The sequence below is a fragment of the Pleurodeles waltl genome, chromosome 12 (genome assembly GCF_031143425.1).
Source record: "Pleurodeles waltl isolate 20211129_DDA chromosome 12, aPleWal1.hap1.20221129, whole genome shotgun sequence".
Classification (NCBI taxonomy): domain Eukaryota; kingdom Metazoa; phylum Chordata; class Amphibia; order Caudata; family Salamandridae; genus Pleurodeles; species Pleurodeles waltl.
The window spans coordinates 489,292,864-489,310,027 of NC_090451.1; the positions used below are offsets into that span (position 1 = coordinate 489,292,864).

The window sequence follows — 17,164 nt, forward strand, 5'->3', positions numbered from 1 at the left end:
AATTCTAGGATTTCAGGAGCCAAATTGCTAGATTCAGCGATGCTGGGTTTGGATGCCTGATCTGTTGTTTGTGTTGTGTTAACAGATCTGGCCTGTTGGGTAGTTTGACATGAGGTACTACTGACAGGTCTAGTAGTGTGGTATACCAAGGTTGTCTTGCCCATGTTGGTGCTATTAGTATGAGTTTGAGTTTGTTTTGACTCAATCTGTTTACTAGATATGGAAGGAGAGGGAGAGGGGGAAAAGCGTACGCAAATATCCCTGACCAATTCATCCATAGAGCATTGCCTTGAGATTGCCGGTGTGGGTACCTGGATGCGAAGTTTTGGCATTTTGCGTTTTCTTTTGTTGCAAATAGATCTATTTGAGGTGTTCCCCAAATTTGGAAGTAAGTGTTCAGGATTTGGGGGTGAACTTCCCATTCGTGGACCTGTTGGTGATCCCGAGAGAGATTGTCTGCTAGCTGGTTCTGGATCCCTGGAATAAACTGTGCTATTAGGCGAATGTGGTTGTGATTTGCCCAATGCCATATTTTTTGTGTTAGGAGACACAACTGTGTCGAGTGTGTTCCCCCCTGTTTGTTTAAATAATACATTGTCGTCATGTTGTCTGTTTTGACAAGAATGTATTTGTGGGTTATCATTGGTTGGAATGCTTTCAACGCTAGAAATACTGCTAACAATTCTAGGTGATTTATATGAAACTTTCTTTGATGTACGTCCCATTGTCCTTGGATGCTGTGTTGATTGAGGTGTGCTCCCCACCCTGTCATGGAAGCATCTGTTGTTATCACGTATTGTGGCACTGGGTCTTGGAAAGGCCGCCCTTTGTTTAAATTTGTACTGTTCCACCATAGAAGCGAGATGTATGTTTGGCGGTCTATCAACACCAGATCTAGAAGTTGACCCTGTGCATGTGACCATTGTGATGCTAGGCACTGTTGTAAGGGCCGCATGTGCAATCTTGCGTTTGGGACAATGGCTATGCATGAGGACATCATGCCTAGGAGTTTTAATACCATCTTTGCGTGTATCTTTTGTGTTGGATACATAGCTTGTATCACCTTGTGAAAATTTTGAACCCTTTGTGGACTTGGAGTGGCTATCCCTTTTGTTGTGTTGATTGTCGCTCCTAAGTATTGCTGTGTTTGACACGGCAAAAGGTGTGACTTTGCATAGTTGATGGAGAAACCCAGTTTGTAAAGGGTTTGTATAACATAATCTGTGTGGTGTGAACACTTTGTTAGCGAGTTGGTTTTGATTAACCAATCGTCTAGGTACGGGAACACGTGTATTTGCTGCCTCCTGATATGTGAAGCTACTACTGCTAGACATTTTGTAAAGACTCTTGGTGCTGTTGTTATTCCGAATGGCAACACTTTGAATTGGTAATGTATTCCTTTGAATACGAACCTTAGGTATTTCCTGTGCGAGGGATGTATCGGTATATGGAAATACGCGTCTTTTAGATCTAACGTTGTCATGTAGTCTTGCTGTTTCAGTATTGGTATTACGTCTTGTAACGTGACCATGTGAAAGTGGTCTGATTTGATGTAGGTGTTTAGTGTTCTGAGATCTAATATTGGTCTCAGAGTTTTGTCCTTTTTCGGTATTAGAAAGTACAGTGAGTAAACTCCTGTGTTCTTTTGTGTTTTTGGAACTAATTCTATTGTGTCTTTTTGCAGTAATGCTTGAACTTCTAGTCCTAGAAGGTCTATATGCTGTTTTGACATATTGTGTGTTTTCTGTGGGACGTTTGGAGGGAGTTGGAGAAATTCTATGCAATAACCATGTTGGATAATTGCTAAGACCCAAGTGTCTGTTGTTATTTCCTCCCATGATTTGTGGAACTGGCTTAGTCTTCCCCCCACTGGTGTTGTGTGAAGGGGTTGTGTGACCTGTGAGTCACTGTTTATTTTGAGGGGTTTTGGGACCTTGAAACTTTCCCCGGTTTCTTGGGAATTGGCCCCCTCTGTATTGGCCTCGAAAGCCACCCCTTTGATACTGTCCCTGGTAGGTAGGTGGTCTTGTTTGTGAGGTGCTGGCTTCTGTGGCTTGACCTCGAAACCCTCCTCTGAAAGTTGTTTTGCGAAATGTGCCAAATGTGCCTCTGCCCTGCGGGGAATAGAGTGCGCCCATGGCTTTGGCTGTGTCAGTGTCCTTTTTTAATTTTTCAATTGCAGTGTCCACTTGTGGGCCAAACAATTGCTGTTCATTGAACGGCATATTGAGCACTACCTGTTGTATCTCAGGCTTGAAGCCAGATGTGCGCAGCCATGCGTGCCTCCTTATTGTCACAGCAGTATTTCTTGTTCTTGCAGCTGTATCTGCTGCATCCATGGAAGAACGTATTTGGTTGTTGGAGATATTTTGCCCCTCTTCAACCACTTGTTTCGCTCGTTTCTGGAATTCTTTGGGGAGGTGCTCGATGAGATGCTGCATCTCGTCCCAATGGGCCCTGTCGTATCGCGCTAGGAGTGCTTGCGAGTTGGCGATGCGCCACTGATTTGCAGCTTGTGCTGCAACCCTTTTCCCAGCTGCATCAAACTTGCGGCTCTCCTTGTCCGGAGGTGGTGCGTCGCCTCATGTCTGCGAGTTGGCTCTTTTACGAGCTGCTCCTACGACTACTGAATCTGGTGTCAGTTGTGATGTAATAAAAGCAGGGTCTGTGGGCAGTGCCTTGTATTTTTTCTCCACCCTTGGAGTTATTGCTCTGCTTTTAACAGGCTCCTTGAAAATCTGTTTAGCGTGCCTTAGCATTCCCGGGAGCATGGGAAGGCTTTGATAATGGCTGTGGGTGAAGGACAGGGTGTTAAAGAGGAAGTCATCCTCAATAGGCTCAGAATGTAGAGATACATTATGAAATTCGGCTGCCCTAGCTACCACCTGTGCATATGCTGTACTGTCCTCAGGTGGTGAGGGTTTAGTTGGGTACGACTCTGGACTATTGTCAGATATTGGAGCATCATAGAGGTCCCATGCTGCCTGATCATCCTGGCTCATGGTGGTATGAGCTGGTGATTGAGGTGGAGTCTGTGCCGGTGATACACGAGTTGACTGTGGTGGAGAGGGTGGTGGAGTTACCCTCTTTACCACCTTTGCTTGTGGTGGCTTGTCTTGTTGCTGGAAGTCAAGTTTCCTTTTCCTTCTGATTGGGGGAAGAGTGCTGATCTTCCCTGTACCCCTTTGGATAAAGATCCGCTTTTGCGTGTGATCTACCTCTGTAGTTTGTAATTCCTCCTCAAATCTGTGTCTTTTTAGTTGGGAGGACAGTGATTGTTCCTCTGAGTAGGAACTGGTTTTTGGTTCGGTTGCCGGGTGTTTTGGCACCGAAACCGTGTCTTTAGTTGTTTTCGGCTCCGACGAGATCTTTCTCTTTTTCGGTGTCTTGGCCTCTCGGTGCCGCTATCTCTGTGTCGAGTAGCTTCGGTGCCGCTATCTCGGTGTCGAGCCTTTTCTGCACCACTCTCTCGGTCCCTAGAGTGTTGCGTGCCTGTGTCTCGACCTGAGTCGGACGACTTCGGCACCAGCTCGCCCTTTTTCGGTGCCGATGGACGGTCACCTACTTTATGGGTTATGCCATGGCCTGTTGGCAGTGGCGTCCCCTGGGCTTTGTCTGTTTTCTCGTGTGATCTTTCTTTCGACGTCTTACTCACGGTTGGTTGCTCGTCGACGTCGAATTCTTCGGAATCCGAATCGCGGATGGAGAAAGTTTCTTCTTCTTCCTCCTCCTCGAACCCTTGTTGTCCTGTCGGCGTGGAAGCCATCTGCAACCTCCTGGCTCTTCGGTCCCTGAGCGTTTTTCTCGACCGAAACGCGCGACAGGCCTCACACGACTCTTCCTTGTGCTCGGGGGACAGGCACAAGTTACAGACCAAATGTTGGTCTGTATAAGGATATTTACTGTGGCATTTAGGACAGAATCGGAACGGGGTCCGTTCCATCAGTCTCGATGTTGCACGTGGTCGGGCTGACCAGGCCCCGACGGGGGATCGAAAATACCCCGAAGGGTTACCGGAGCTCTTTAAGGCTCGGTGTCGATTTGCCCTAACTATCCCGATACCGAACGAAACAATACCGACAAATTTTCCGTTGATTCTGACTAACTTTCCAACCCGAAACACGGAGCAAAAAGGAACACGTCCGAACCCGATGGCGGAAAAAATCCAATCTAAGATGGAGTCGACGCCCATGCGCAATGGAACCGAAGTGGGAGGAGTCCCTCGGTCTCGTGACTCGAAAAGACTTCTTCGAAGAAAAACAACTTGTAACACTCCGACCCAACACCAGACGGCGGACTATGCACAGCATGTGTATCTGCAGCTACACATGCCACCGAACATAAGGTTTCTCTACAGCACCTTTCTCGGAATGCTTCCTTTCAAGTTGCTATAACCAGGCTTTATGTTCTCACAAACCCTGCACACAGTGTTTCGTACTAATCTGGTAGTGATGAGGAGTCACCCCAGATTTATTCCTATACTGGTTTTGGACTTCCATGTCTATTAGATTATTACTTTACAAACATATTTGTAATCCCCTCACCTCCTGCACAGAGGACTCTTGATTTGATGTGTATCAAAACTTTATCCAGATAAAACTTAGGACTTCAGAATTTCCAAACAATTATTTGCAAACTGTGGCTCTTTATGATCAGGTTTTGCAGAGATGGATTGTCTCTTGCATAATCCTTTGTTACCACAAAACCGACAAGACCTTACCTGGAAAAACAAAAGCCCTTCTGACCAGATGTTAAGCAGCTACTACTGTAATACTTAGATATCTTCAAATTTCTGAGAACTGCAATAGAGCAACATGGATATCTGTTCATACCTTTATTAGATGCTGTTGTCTTGTCAGATTCTAGAGCAAATGCCCAAGTAAGACAAGCCTCTTTGAGAAAGCTCTGCTTAAATATTATACTTTGCTTATCTCGTCCCTTGTAGCTTAGGGGAAGAGCTAGCTTTTCTGTTCAGTGCTCATGATTATCACTGGAGATCATCTAAGAAAGATAGAATGGTTTGTTACTTGTAAGCCTAGGTCTCTATCAAGGGACTCGCCATTGAAATCATAAACAAATCTCCTTCCTCCCTGAGATAAAGTTCAGATTAATAGTATCCTCTTTTCTAGCTAGGTCAAAAAGAACTTAGTTAACTGTCACTTGGAGGGCATGATTGGACACTTTAGGTCAAGGTGCCCTTTAAGGCATAGTGTTCTACTCCCTATTTTGCATTGCTGCAGCCAATCCAGTTACACTGCCCCATAATTTCCAGTTATTCACTTTAAAGAAGAATAAGAGGGGTTTGTGAAGAATGATTTTAGAATGTCACTTTTCTTTCTTTTTTTGTGACTTTTTATGGTTATATGGTTATGGTTATATCTATGTTCTTCCATTTTTAAATGTAATTAATGGAACTGGCAATGTAGCTTGTCTTTAGGCTGACACATTTTATATTTATGTCACATATAACTCCTGGCCAAGGCAAAGTATCTATGCCTTTTATAAAAATAAGGCAAAGACACTACAAAAGTGACTTTGGAAGAAGTGCTTCGGGGTCTCCGCTCGTGGGTGTGACTATTTAGTGCTTATGATTTCGCTTGAGATTCCCCACAGAGAGGGAGAAATAGGATTACCGGTAAGAAACCATTACTTCTTCGGCTATTGTAAACAAAATAATATTGATGACTCTCCAGTTCAGGAAGATCGTCCCATTACCTTTAAGAAAGGTGAGTTAAAGTAGTATACAATTTTCAGACCCACTTCTTTAACACAACAAATTGCAAATCGTAGCCACAATATCACATACATATGGAAGGTTGTGGTAGAACCATGCAAAAGTAAAAAACATGATGCACACGTATCAAAAACAAAACCTTTGTACCAGCAATGAGAGGGCATTACTCTCTGTAGAAAAGGAACCAAAAGATTAAGAGAAAAGAACTACAAAAACTTACAAGTGATCTGGATTCATGTTTATTGAAGCCAGTATTTAAAGACATGTCCTCGTTTTTTTGTCAGCACTAGAAAGCAAGGCTCTACATGACTGCATTCTGCACCTGGTTAAAGTCAGGCAACTTGGCTGTTTACAATACATGTGCAGCACTCAGATTAAAAAAAATATGTAACATTGTTTACAGGATAGTGGACTTGTTTACACAAGTTGTTTGTTAACCTGTGAAGTACAGAGTAGTTGCTAGTGGCTTTCTTAAATAATATTAAAACAGCTGTTCAGTTTAAACATTGCGTTTTGAAATGTCATTCTCTCTCCCATAAGATTCAAGTGCAAATGTAAATGTTAAGCAGCATTAAGACAGCACTTTGTTAGAACTCAACAATTTGAATCTTAAATAAATGACTGCTCTTTTGGAGCACAATATATTTGACTGCTGAAACAAAAACGGATGCAAACAAATAGAGCAAAATCTGAACAGTCAACCGTACAAGCGTATCCTGCAAATAAGGTTAATTTAACTTTAAAACGTAAAGGCTTTCTGTAGTTTCGCCTTTGGTTCCAATGTTTGAAACAATAAAAAAACATTTACAGCAACCAACCAACAAGTATCACAACTTTGGTTATCACTGGATATACTACAGTAGGTTCATTTTGATGAACTATGGGCTTTCATCATGGAATTAAAAAAAAAGTACAACAAAACATTGATATTGTTAAAAATCTTCCTTATAAAAGTATTACATCATTAACAGTATAATGCAATTGGTTCATATGAATCAATATTTCATTATATTGAATACGTTCTATGAAAATACTTTTTGCCACAAGGGTATGGAAAGTGCGCACTATTTAAGAAGATAAAACATACAACTTAAACAAAATATGAAAATTGTCCACACATTTTCAGTAATTATATTACTTTGCAGCCATTTGTCTGTCTCTTTCTAGTCCTAAAGACATCTGAATCAATCCCATATTTCAGAAAACATTCTTTTACTCTCTCAGTTTAGGAACATTTCATCCTGCATACTTCAGGGCATGACATACTTACAGTTTAACGTAAGTAAAAACAGAAACTGGGAAATATAAAAACCAAGGACTTTACGGCTTGTTCAATAACCTGGTGCAAGAGACATGCTTCAATGTCACTGTTTGTTGGAGGCAAGAAAATACTTGGCTTTTAAGATAATGTTTAGACAGATGAGTTAACAGGACAGCAATAACAGCCCCACCCTCTCCCCAAACGTGTGATCTGAAATTATACCCATAAATAGTGGTCAACGTTATGACTACACCACAAGATAATGGATGCCAATGCTCAGTCAGATGTTTTACAAGAAGATAGTTAATTGGTTGCAACTATAATTTTTTTCTTTTTCGTTTCAATGTTGATCGCACAGAATAACAACATTGTAACCTGGTAGTGTTTGTAATTGGGGAATAAAAAAATTAGAACTGCCATTTAAAAAATCTTCAAGAATGACTGTTGGAATTGAAGATGGATATCAAATTGTTGCAGCAAATTGGGACACACCTTTTCAGTACTTACAAAAATACACTTTAAACAGCAATATTATCAAGCAAAAGCCATGGGATGTCCATATATTTATGTAAAAAAATGTGTCTTAACTTTCAGGTACATTCAATTCCAAAATGTAGACTAAATGCTTAAATGTTCTGGGAAAGATTACTGAACCATTCAAGGAACATTGTCTGACATCCTGAGACAGCAGTCTCGCCATCCTGTCGGGTAACTTGACGAGTAATCAATGAAAGAAAACAAATACAAAAATGCCTTGCAATGAATTCTGCAGCTCATTTCTTCATGGTTAAACAATATGCTCCCCCTACTTACTCTCCTGCATCTGTATGTAACAATGCAGAAGTACCAGAAAACAGAATTCCAAATTAAATAGTTGTGTCTCACCTACAAATTTTAAAATAAAAACAATATAAAGATTATTCTACAGTGCAGAATTACATACAAGCACCTACTAAAGGCACAAGAAAATGTGCCAGGCACTTGGATCAGAGCAGGTTGTTGATCTCCTTATGTTACTGGAACCAAAAGTGGTGTCCGCCTGTTATCTACATCTTTAATTAAACTAAAGATGTATGTTACCACATGATTACATCCCAGGCTGCTTAATGTTTATTTCAGGAAGTTCTCTGGAATTTGTTTAATAGTGATCATACAGGAAACAAATGATCTAGGAATACTGCTCCACCTTTGACATTGCTCATTTTACCCAGTTCAATTTCTCATGTTAGTGCTTCACTTAATTCATTGACTAAGTCCTTGTGCATTTCCTGCACTGCAATGCCACCTTTTCAATCATAAGTCACCTAGCATTACCTTTACCAGTTTCTAGTAACTGTTCCAAAACAAAATTCACTTAACTTCTGTGTATTTTACTTCTGGTGTTCTTTCTCAAAAGCATCTTAAACCAAACTCTGCATTTAAAAATTAATGAATACAGAGCAGTTTCAACAACTAAAAGGGATCAGCGCTCTTTAAAAAAAATTAAATGGTAAACTTCAAAACACAGGTTTTTCATATGCAAATTTCCTGAAGGTGCATTTTGGACACGCCAATGGGGCTTCAAGTTCCATCTTCAGCTCCCTCTGCCCCCAAGAAACCTGATACCATTTGCCTTATCAGACACCTCTTGGTATTATCAGATAAATATACATAGTTATTATTTGGTCATTTACATATGCAGATTTGTAAAGCACTATTAAGCTTCATTCTCAGTTGGGGAAGAGTTTGCTGCTACTATGGAGTCAGGCTTGCGGGTCATTCTGTCCAGTTCTTCCTGAACATTCGTCAAAACAGGCTTCTGTCCTAAATGAAAAAGAAAGGTGATAAGTTGGCTGAATTTCATTAACCAATGAGAACATGACAATTGTCTATGGAACATTCACAGTAATGCAAGGCCGCAGAGCTATTGGCTGTAAATAATTTCAAGGATATGCCAGTATTTTCAGTATGATTTAATATGCCTACAATCCCAATAGCAGCTTTGCCTACAGTAGGTTCACTGTACTGAAAACATTTCCGCACTAAAGGCTGTACCTGCACTACTTTTACAGTGTTCTAAATAATTCAGGAAAACAGGCTCTGCGTATCAGCTTTTTATAGTTTTGTAAACAATTCAGCACTACTGGTTGTATCTTCACTTCTTTCAGAGTGTTGTAAATATTTCAGCACTAATAGCTAAGCAGAAGTTCAGATCAACTTCCCCTTGTCCTCAACCGCTACCAATGCTTGTGGCCAGGAGTATTTTAAAACTGATTTTGTGCAATTATTTCAAATCACCAATTTCCACCTGTCTGGTTCATGGTCAAGCAAAATGGTCAGTATGTGGCGCACTAGCTTATCGGGGGAGGAGGGAGGGCAGTGAGGAACCTGTGGGAAGATTATGGATGCAACTTCGTGCAGCTTTCTTATCTTCTGAATAAGTCCCAAAGCATTACCTTCTTGGGAAATGGGACTGAGTAGTGCCATTTAGTGAAGGAATAAAAAAAATTGAGGGTGGAATGCTTGGATGAATCTCGGCCACTGGTAATTACTTGGGGATGCATCCTTAAAGTGTGGCGGATATACTTAGACTCAGCTCCTGTGCTCAATGTGCCACTGGAATCAATCTGCACTTGACTTGAAGAGGCCCAATTAGGCTGAAACCGGTCTTGGTTGGCTTATGTTCTGGTTCGGAGAGAACCTAGGTTGTCAATTTGGGCTGGACTCTTCCTACTGGAGCAGGACCTAGGCTGGTTTGCATATGGCTGGGTCTAATCTGAGCTTGCATGGTGAGCCCAAAAAAAAACCTGGACTGGGATGTGACTGGAGTAATTAGGAATGGTTGAGATTTAATATATCACATTTTTATTTGTTTTATTGGTTAAGGGCAAAGTACCAGCAGAACTGCTTTGCAAATGTACACAAGGATGACCACATAGTTGCATGTCATATGTCAGCAGCCAGGACATCTCTGGAGAGAGACTTGGCCAAAACACAGCATACCTCCATTCCAAAGTATGACCCAAAGTGAAGAAGTGCATTTAGTCACTGCCTTGCTATTTAAGTGTCAGTGAAGCGCAAAAAAACCTGTCCAGCAATTCTAGTCTGTTGCAAGCGGTCAATGTAATGCAGCATCGCATAGCTGTGATCAAGCCTACGCAGATGTTCCTGCTCTTTGATTGGATGTGGAGGAGGGAAGAAAGACGGAAGAGTAAGTGTTTTGGTCACATTGGTATGCAGAAACCATTGTATAAGAAGGATAGGCAGATCTGAAGAACCAAAATATCCAGGGAGCAAAATGTAAAGGGTTGCTGAACTGACAGGGCATGATGTTCTTCGAACCTACGTGCAGAAGTAATCACCATCAACAGAACTGTTTATTTTTAGAAAAAAAAGAGTCTAACTGGGCAACTATGGATTTGCTCAAACGCACAGGTCATCAGTAAAGTCAAAACAGGGTTCAAATCCTACAGAGGCACAATACATGGAGTGGAAGGGAACACATTAAGAACACTTTTTTCATGGTAATCTAATTAGGGAAGGTCAAGTAGGTAGACACATTAAAGTAGTCAGAAATAAAGTCCTGTGCAACTCTCTTCTGAAGGCACCACTTCTAAGTTCCCCAATTAACATAAGATAGAACTTTCGCCCACAAGATTGAGGTATGAGCTAGGGAGCTCATGTCGAAGGAAGGGTGTTGCCCAGTGAGGATAGGACAAGAAGTTAGTAGCCAGAGCCACTGGAATTAATGCTGCCGGGTTGGACCAAACTATGATGCAGAGCTGACAAAGTTATGCGGCATAACGCAGAAGATTTTGTGAAAATATGGCTTCACAATTATGACAAATGTTAACACTGGGGAATGGTTTCAGCCTCCAACTACAGCATAAGCAACTGAGAGGTAACTGGTCAAACTTAGCAAAGGGCCTTCCACTGTGTTGCAACACGTGTCATAGAGCTTTTAGTAACCTTTGTTGCATTTGCGCAATAATTTCTTTTTTTGTTAAATTCTGCAGATTATGCAGTAGATGATGGATTATGTGGCAAATGCAGAAACTCTATACTTCTCAGAATCACATAATTGCTGTAGTCCTGGGCATAGCCCAGTTGCATCTGCTGGATTACCCAGCAGTCTGCTGCGATCACCTCATTTAGTGGCAAAATGGGATATCTCACCCCGCTACCTCTGCCACCCCTCAGTTAGACGGTGTTGTAAAAGGTGGGATGACTCAGAGTTTTGAGCTAGCAGATAAAGGATCCGCTGCTGGTGGCACCTCCTAAATCAACTCATGGCTCGAAAGTAGTGTAGGAAAGTCATCTTTTTTGCCCTGATCACCTCCATATTTTTTAAGGGATGCTGGTGGTTACTGACTCTGAAAGTGCCGTGGGCTCTACTACATAGGCCCAGGGCCAGAGTTCTGTTCTCTAAAGGTATATGGTAATGGTTTAGTTGTAACTGGCAAAGACAACCTACCTGTATGTCACTAGTATATGGTAGGGCATAAAGGTTCAGAGACGCCAGTGGACTTAAAGCACTTAAGTGTGCACTGCTGTGGTGGCTGGTGTCATTTTAAAGCCAGGCCTGCCTTGCAGGCTGGGTTTTAAACTACAACTATGTCCAAATTCGACTTCAGAATTAAAAGTACCCCCAAAGACCAAAACAACCTCTTTCTATTACATTTAGGTCACCCATAAGGTCTGCCCTATGTGCCCCAAGGGTAAGGTGCTTTGGCATAAAAAGCAGGGACAATATGCAATATTTTTTATATGCCCTGGTAAGGAAAAACAGTCAGTCATTTGTTCCTACTGCAATGCTGCTAGCCCCATATGCTAACATTGCAGGGCTTTATTAAACTTAATAAAGTCTAACTTTTGGTTGGCGCTAGCTCGACATATCATTCAAAGTATCCACATTATGGTTACAATAAATCTAACAATGTGTAAAGGCTGGATTTATTCTAACTATTACAAGAAAGTAGTTTTAGAACTAACTATTCTGAAGTTACCTAAAGCAACCCTGTAGCCTTCTCTTCTGATTGGTCAGCCTTTTACAGTCCGAGGCAAACTTCTACTTGAGTAGGAGTGAAGAGGCAGGGACTGCAATAATACAGCCATTTGGTAGGGGGAGATTTACTTCCTGGAGAAGCCAGGTAGAGGAAAGAGGCTGAAGAGATAAGCTGGCCTTCAAAGGCAGGAGAACAGATGTCATAGGACACAGATCAGCTCCCACTTCCTTGATCTCCAGTCAGGTGGGAACCCCCATAATTACATTAGGTGAGGGGTTGGAAGGGGAGTGTAGTCTGATGTTAACCAAACCTTTGGGTTGGGTTTGGGACACGCACACACCAAGGACAGAATTTCTCCATTTTGATTTTTGAGAGAACAGTGCATTCTGGGTCAAAAATATACCACACTTCGCAGGAAGGAGGGAGGTAGCTTTACCCCTATTGCTTGGCAGGTCTCCCGCCACCCCCCCCATCCTCAGCCCCCCCCGTTCCCAATCCCCATCCTATAATGGAGGATACATATGGGACACCTGCAGGAGCTCCTCAGGTCACTGCCTGGAACATCAGAAGGACTGCCCTGCTGGACATTTGTACTGCACCAACGAAGGCTTGAACTCAGAAGGACATCACCTGCTGTACTCTCAGGCTCCACAAAGAAAGAACTGTGCTCGACTCAAAGGAAAATGAGTGGACACTCTGATAAGCAACCAGAGTTGGAGGAAGTGACCTGCCAAATCAAAGAGAGGATCATCCGGGCTGATCAGTTCCAACTGGAGTTTTCCTGGACTGTGCAGGTGCATGTGGGAAATTAAGTCCTAGCCATCAAGAGGCAATCCATAGTCTCTGAACCCTTGGCTGGTGGTACTGGACCCATGTTTTCCCATAGGGAACCACGAAACTGCAAGAACATAAATTTGGAAACTTTCTGCAAAATTTGACAGAAAAGTTCAAAGAGGAGACTGGCTCGACATCGAGAGTCACGCCACGGACGTTGACTCGCCAATCGGGTCAACCTTCCTGGCTTGTCCCGCAGAAACGCTCCAGGTAGAGCCCAACTCAACATTGAGGGGGAAGCCATCAACAACTGCTTCGAGACCCTCCTCGAGTAGAGGATTCATTGCTGCCTGTCTTTTCACTGAGCTGCAGCAGGCTGCTGTTGTCAACTTGAACTTTGGACCCAAGAAACCAGAGGACTCGCGGATGAGCTCGTCGCAGAGTAAAAAGCTCCAAGAAAAAGACGAAGGGGGTTATTCTAACTTTGGAGGAGGTGTTAATCCGTCCCAAAAGTGACGGATTTACCACCAGCCGTATTACGAGTCCATTATATCCTATGGAACTCGTAATACGGCTGGTGGTATATCCGTCACTTTACCGTCACTTTTGGGACGGATTAACACTCCTCCAAAGTTAGAATAACCCCCTAAGTCACATGGTAAACTTTTGACTGGGACCTAGCTCTCAACCTATATGACCCACTCTCTATTAAAGTCTGCCTAAAGCCTTGACTTTCTGGCGCTTCTTGCTTTTTGGTGCTAGAATGCACATTTTTTAAAATGTAATCTTAATTCATATCTCTGGCTCCCTAAATTGGAGTCTTTGTTGTTTTGGTGTCATTTCAAAGATAAAAATATTCTTTATTTATATAAATTGGTGTTGGATTGTTTTTGGGCTGTGTCATTTACTTATTTACTGTTTTGGTGGTAATACATGCTTTACACATACCTATCTCCTACGATAAGCTACCAACGGTGGAGCAAGGATTAATTTACTGAGATTTGACTGGACCTATTAGTGAATGTGGTATTAATAGCTGAAGATGACTACCCCCACCTACTTATAATCCACTTTTCCACAAGGAGCAATACATCAGCTGTGGCATCTGGATGGACTGAAACTGCTTTCAATAATGATAGTGAAACAACATGCAGCTAAGGCTAGGTCCCAGTTCAAACCCTGTTTTTTTTTTTAACTGTTCCAAGAAGAAGTTGGTCTTTTCTCTGAATAGCCACTCTCTGTCAAAGAGCACTCCATGACTGTAGCCTCCATATGTCCTGATAAGTCAGTGGAGCAAATCCAAAGAAGTCAACATAGTGTGATTGCCATTCCTGTGGACCAAATAATGTCCTCCGAGTCATAACCACACTTCAGGATCTGTTTTGATACCTTCAAGCCATCACTCACCAGGTCAGAGAATGGCTTTCTTTAATAAAGATGGCAGGCTGGCAATAGCAAGTTTTGTCCATTCCTGTAGCATATTGACATATCTGCTTTTACAAGGTGGTAGCCGTGTGGAAAGCCAAATTGTCAGAGCCAGAACCTTTGCAACCCAGGACATCAAGCTTTTTGGATTTCCTGCCTAGGAAAGCATAAAGAAGGCATTTGTTTGAAGATACCCGAACCATCTGATTCTTCAGTTATGCGTGGGAGAACCAAAAGTATGGGTTACACACAGCACTTCTTTGGCATCTGATGATCTGCCTGTGGACTGCAACAAAAGCAAGGGCACCACAGAATCTGTGCAGAGTTACATTATTTTCATCAAAATGTTAGACTTTACGTCTTCAGATGGCAAAGTCAGTTCCAAGTCTTCAGCTGCCTTCCAAGAGTCTGTTGTAAAAGATGTCATCTCCTCCTCCAAAGCAGTGCCACTGGGATAGCAAATATCTTATTCTGCTGAACTACTGAGGCCACCTGCACCAGCAATTTGTATGCCCAAGTAAATGTCGGCATGAGCACTGGCAGGAGATGATCAGCTTCTGAGTCGTCATCATCATCCTCCTCCAACTCCAAGTAGACATAGCCTACATCCTCCATAGCTAAAGCTTCTGAATCTAAACCAAAAACTTTCCTAGAAGGCAAACCTTTGGGCCTCGGGTGGTGTTCACAATATGGTTTATCGTTAAAATTTACAATGACCTTCTCCTTCACAACACAGCTCATACTCTGGCTTACTGACTTCCTGGTGGGGCCCAGAGTCAGCTGCATGGACATTGTTGTTATGGACTTTGGAAACCAGTGCTGAAGAAGGGTCGGGATCAATGGAGGAAGTCACCCTAGCTATTTTCAACATTGTCGTATGTGCCAAGGTCATAGCCTGTGGAGGTGCAGCATTTTGAAGTGGTACAGTAGGACCTGAAGGACTCACTAAGCCCACAAGAATGGATCTCATCTTGGTGAGCTGCCTAGAGGGTTGTGGAGCCATTCTAAAATGATCCAGCTTCGTCAGCCAGAAGTACTCAACATTCACACGAGTTGACTGAAAGATATCGGAACTCGAGTCATCTTTTTAGGCACTGGGGGTGTTGGGAGGGGAATGTCCCCTGCATGGTAAACAGCTATGTTCTGCTGCCCTGAGTGCCTGGCGGTGTATATGTGATATCCTTCTATTGTATGTGTAGAGGCATGGGCCTTCCCGGGACATTAGTGAGGTCCTGTTCCTGTCCGGTGACCTGGACAGGACAACAAGCATGCTCTTGTTGCAGAGATAGTGAACTAATGTCTCTGTTATAGGTTTAGCACACAGAGTGGTGGTGGCAGTGAACTGTGGTTTGTTGCCAGATCTTTTTTAATCAGTAACATGAGTGAGTGGTGGGGGGCTACTGGCCAGTTTGCTCCAGGATAGGGACTGTGCAGCTTGAAAATCTCATTCCACGCAAAGGCTGTGTTTGGACACTTGAAAGGAGAACTAAGCCAAGCAAGTTCTAAAAGTACACAGCTTTCCACATCACCTGTCTGTGTGACTGAATAAAAGGGGGACCAACAGACCCACTTGCTCCAGTTTAAAACTCCCTATGACCAAATGTAGTCAAAGGCATGCTAGTAGCTGCCTAACAGCCAGTTTCCCAGAGGTGAGGGGACATCATCAGAGTCCAATCCTTGCTGCAAAAGCTGATCACCTGTTCTGAAGCACCTAAAAGCCAGCCTGTCTTCTGCAAGAGGAGTGACAGCCCAGGAAAAGCAAAGTGCAGGGTGCCTCTGCTGAGGTGAGTCTGCAGAGGACAACGGTGGGGAGCGATCAGTGGTACTTTGGTGTTGAGGGCCCCAGAGTCTTGTGTGGTTTCTGTGCAAATCATAAAGGATGAGCTGCTATGCCTTATCTGAACACTGCACCTTGCCCTAGTAGCTGTACCCAGTGCAAGGAGAGCAGTGTGACCTGAGACACTATGACCAAGCTCTGAAGTGGTGGCAAGCGCTGAGTCACTGTGCCAGAGTTGTGAACAGGCTGAGAATGCCTACAATGTGCACCTGCTGAACTAGCTGAGAGGAGCACCTGACCCACTATTTCTCTGCAGTGCCTTCCCCAACCACAGCCGCGTCATCTGACGCGACCGCAGGACTGGCCAAGGTAATTACAACTCTTGCTCAGTCCAGAAGCAGGTGAGTAGGCAAGTATCAGAGAAACCAGGAAGACGCCAAAGAGGTGTCTGCCTTCTTTCCACACAGTGACTCGTGGCTGAGAACTAGAGTGAACTGCTGAGACTTTGCCCGTAGGGAAGAGTATGGGGTTTACCTGCATCTGTGCCTATTCATGATAAGTACCCAACCAAAATGGGAATCGTCTGGGTGAGCGGTTCTTAACCTGTGGCCCATGAATGCCCTTAAGAACCACAGCTCTTATTCAGGGGGTTCAGTGACCCTTACAACCTGAATTCATGATTTTCTATTAATGAACTAAACATTTTGAACTAAATAATTATTTAATGGCGGTTCCTCTTGCAAAGATAATAGTTTCATACAGCAACAATAATATTTTTTCTCCACTGTATTGCCTCCCAAAATATCTTTTAGATATGGGTTAATAAACTCAAAGATAGGTTTAAAAAAATCATAAAACTTTAAAAACGTGAATGTGAATGAACAGTCACTGTTTGCATTCAAATACACTCCAACCTAAACTAGCAATCAGCTTCTGACTAAAACACTTTAGAACTGCTTATGATGTTCTCAGAAAATCATGGATATCAGCATACTTATAGAGCCATTATTCTAAGTGCTTCCTGATCTCTGTATGTATACACAAGTTGACTGCCCAAAAGGCCCTTCCAGGTTGTACATTTTACTAGCCACTGGTTTACTTTTTCAAACACTTACAGACTCCAAAAATCTTCACTGTTTGTACTGAAAGGGGGCATGCATAAACATTTAAGCAGAGCTGAGATTCTTCCACGTGCCAAGTATGACTTG

General features: G+C 42.8%; 1 protein-coding gene across 2 annotated transcripts in view; it reads right to left on the reverse strand.

Moving 5' to 3' along the window:
- Positions 1-5,957: 5,957 nt before the first annotated feature.
- DYNC1LI2 (dynein cytoplasmic 1 light intermediate chain 2) overlaps positions 5,958-17,164 on the reverse strand; it is a 306,588-nt gene continuing 295,381 nt past the window's right edge. Inside the window, exon 13 of one of the 2 annotated variants that reach the window (XM_069217186.1) lies at positions 5,958-8,798. In XM_069217186.1, coding sequence (XP_069073287.1) covers positions 8,692-8,798 — 107 coding nt within the window. In that variant the 3' untranslated portion in view covers positions 5,958-8,691. The remainder of the gene's footprint in view (positions 8,799-17,164) is intronic. The other variant, XM_069217187.1, reaches the window with a different exon arrangement.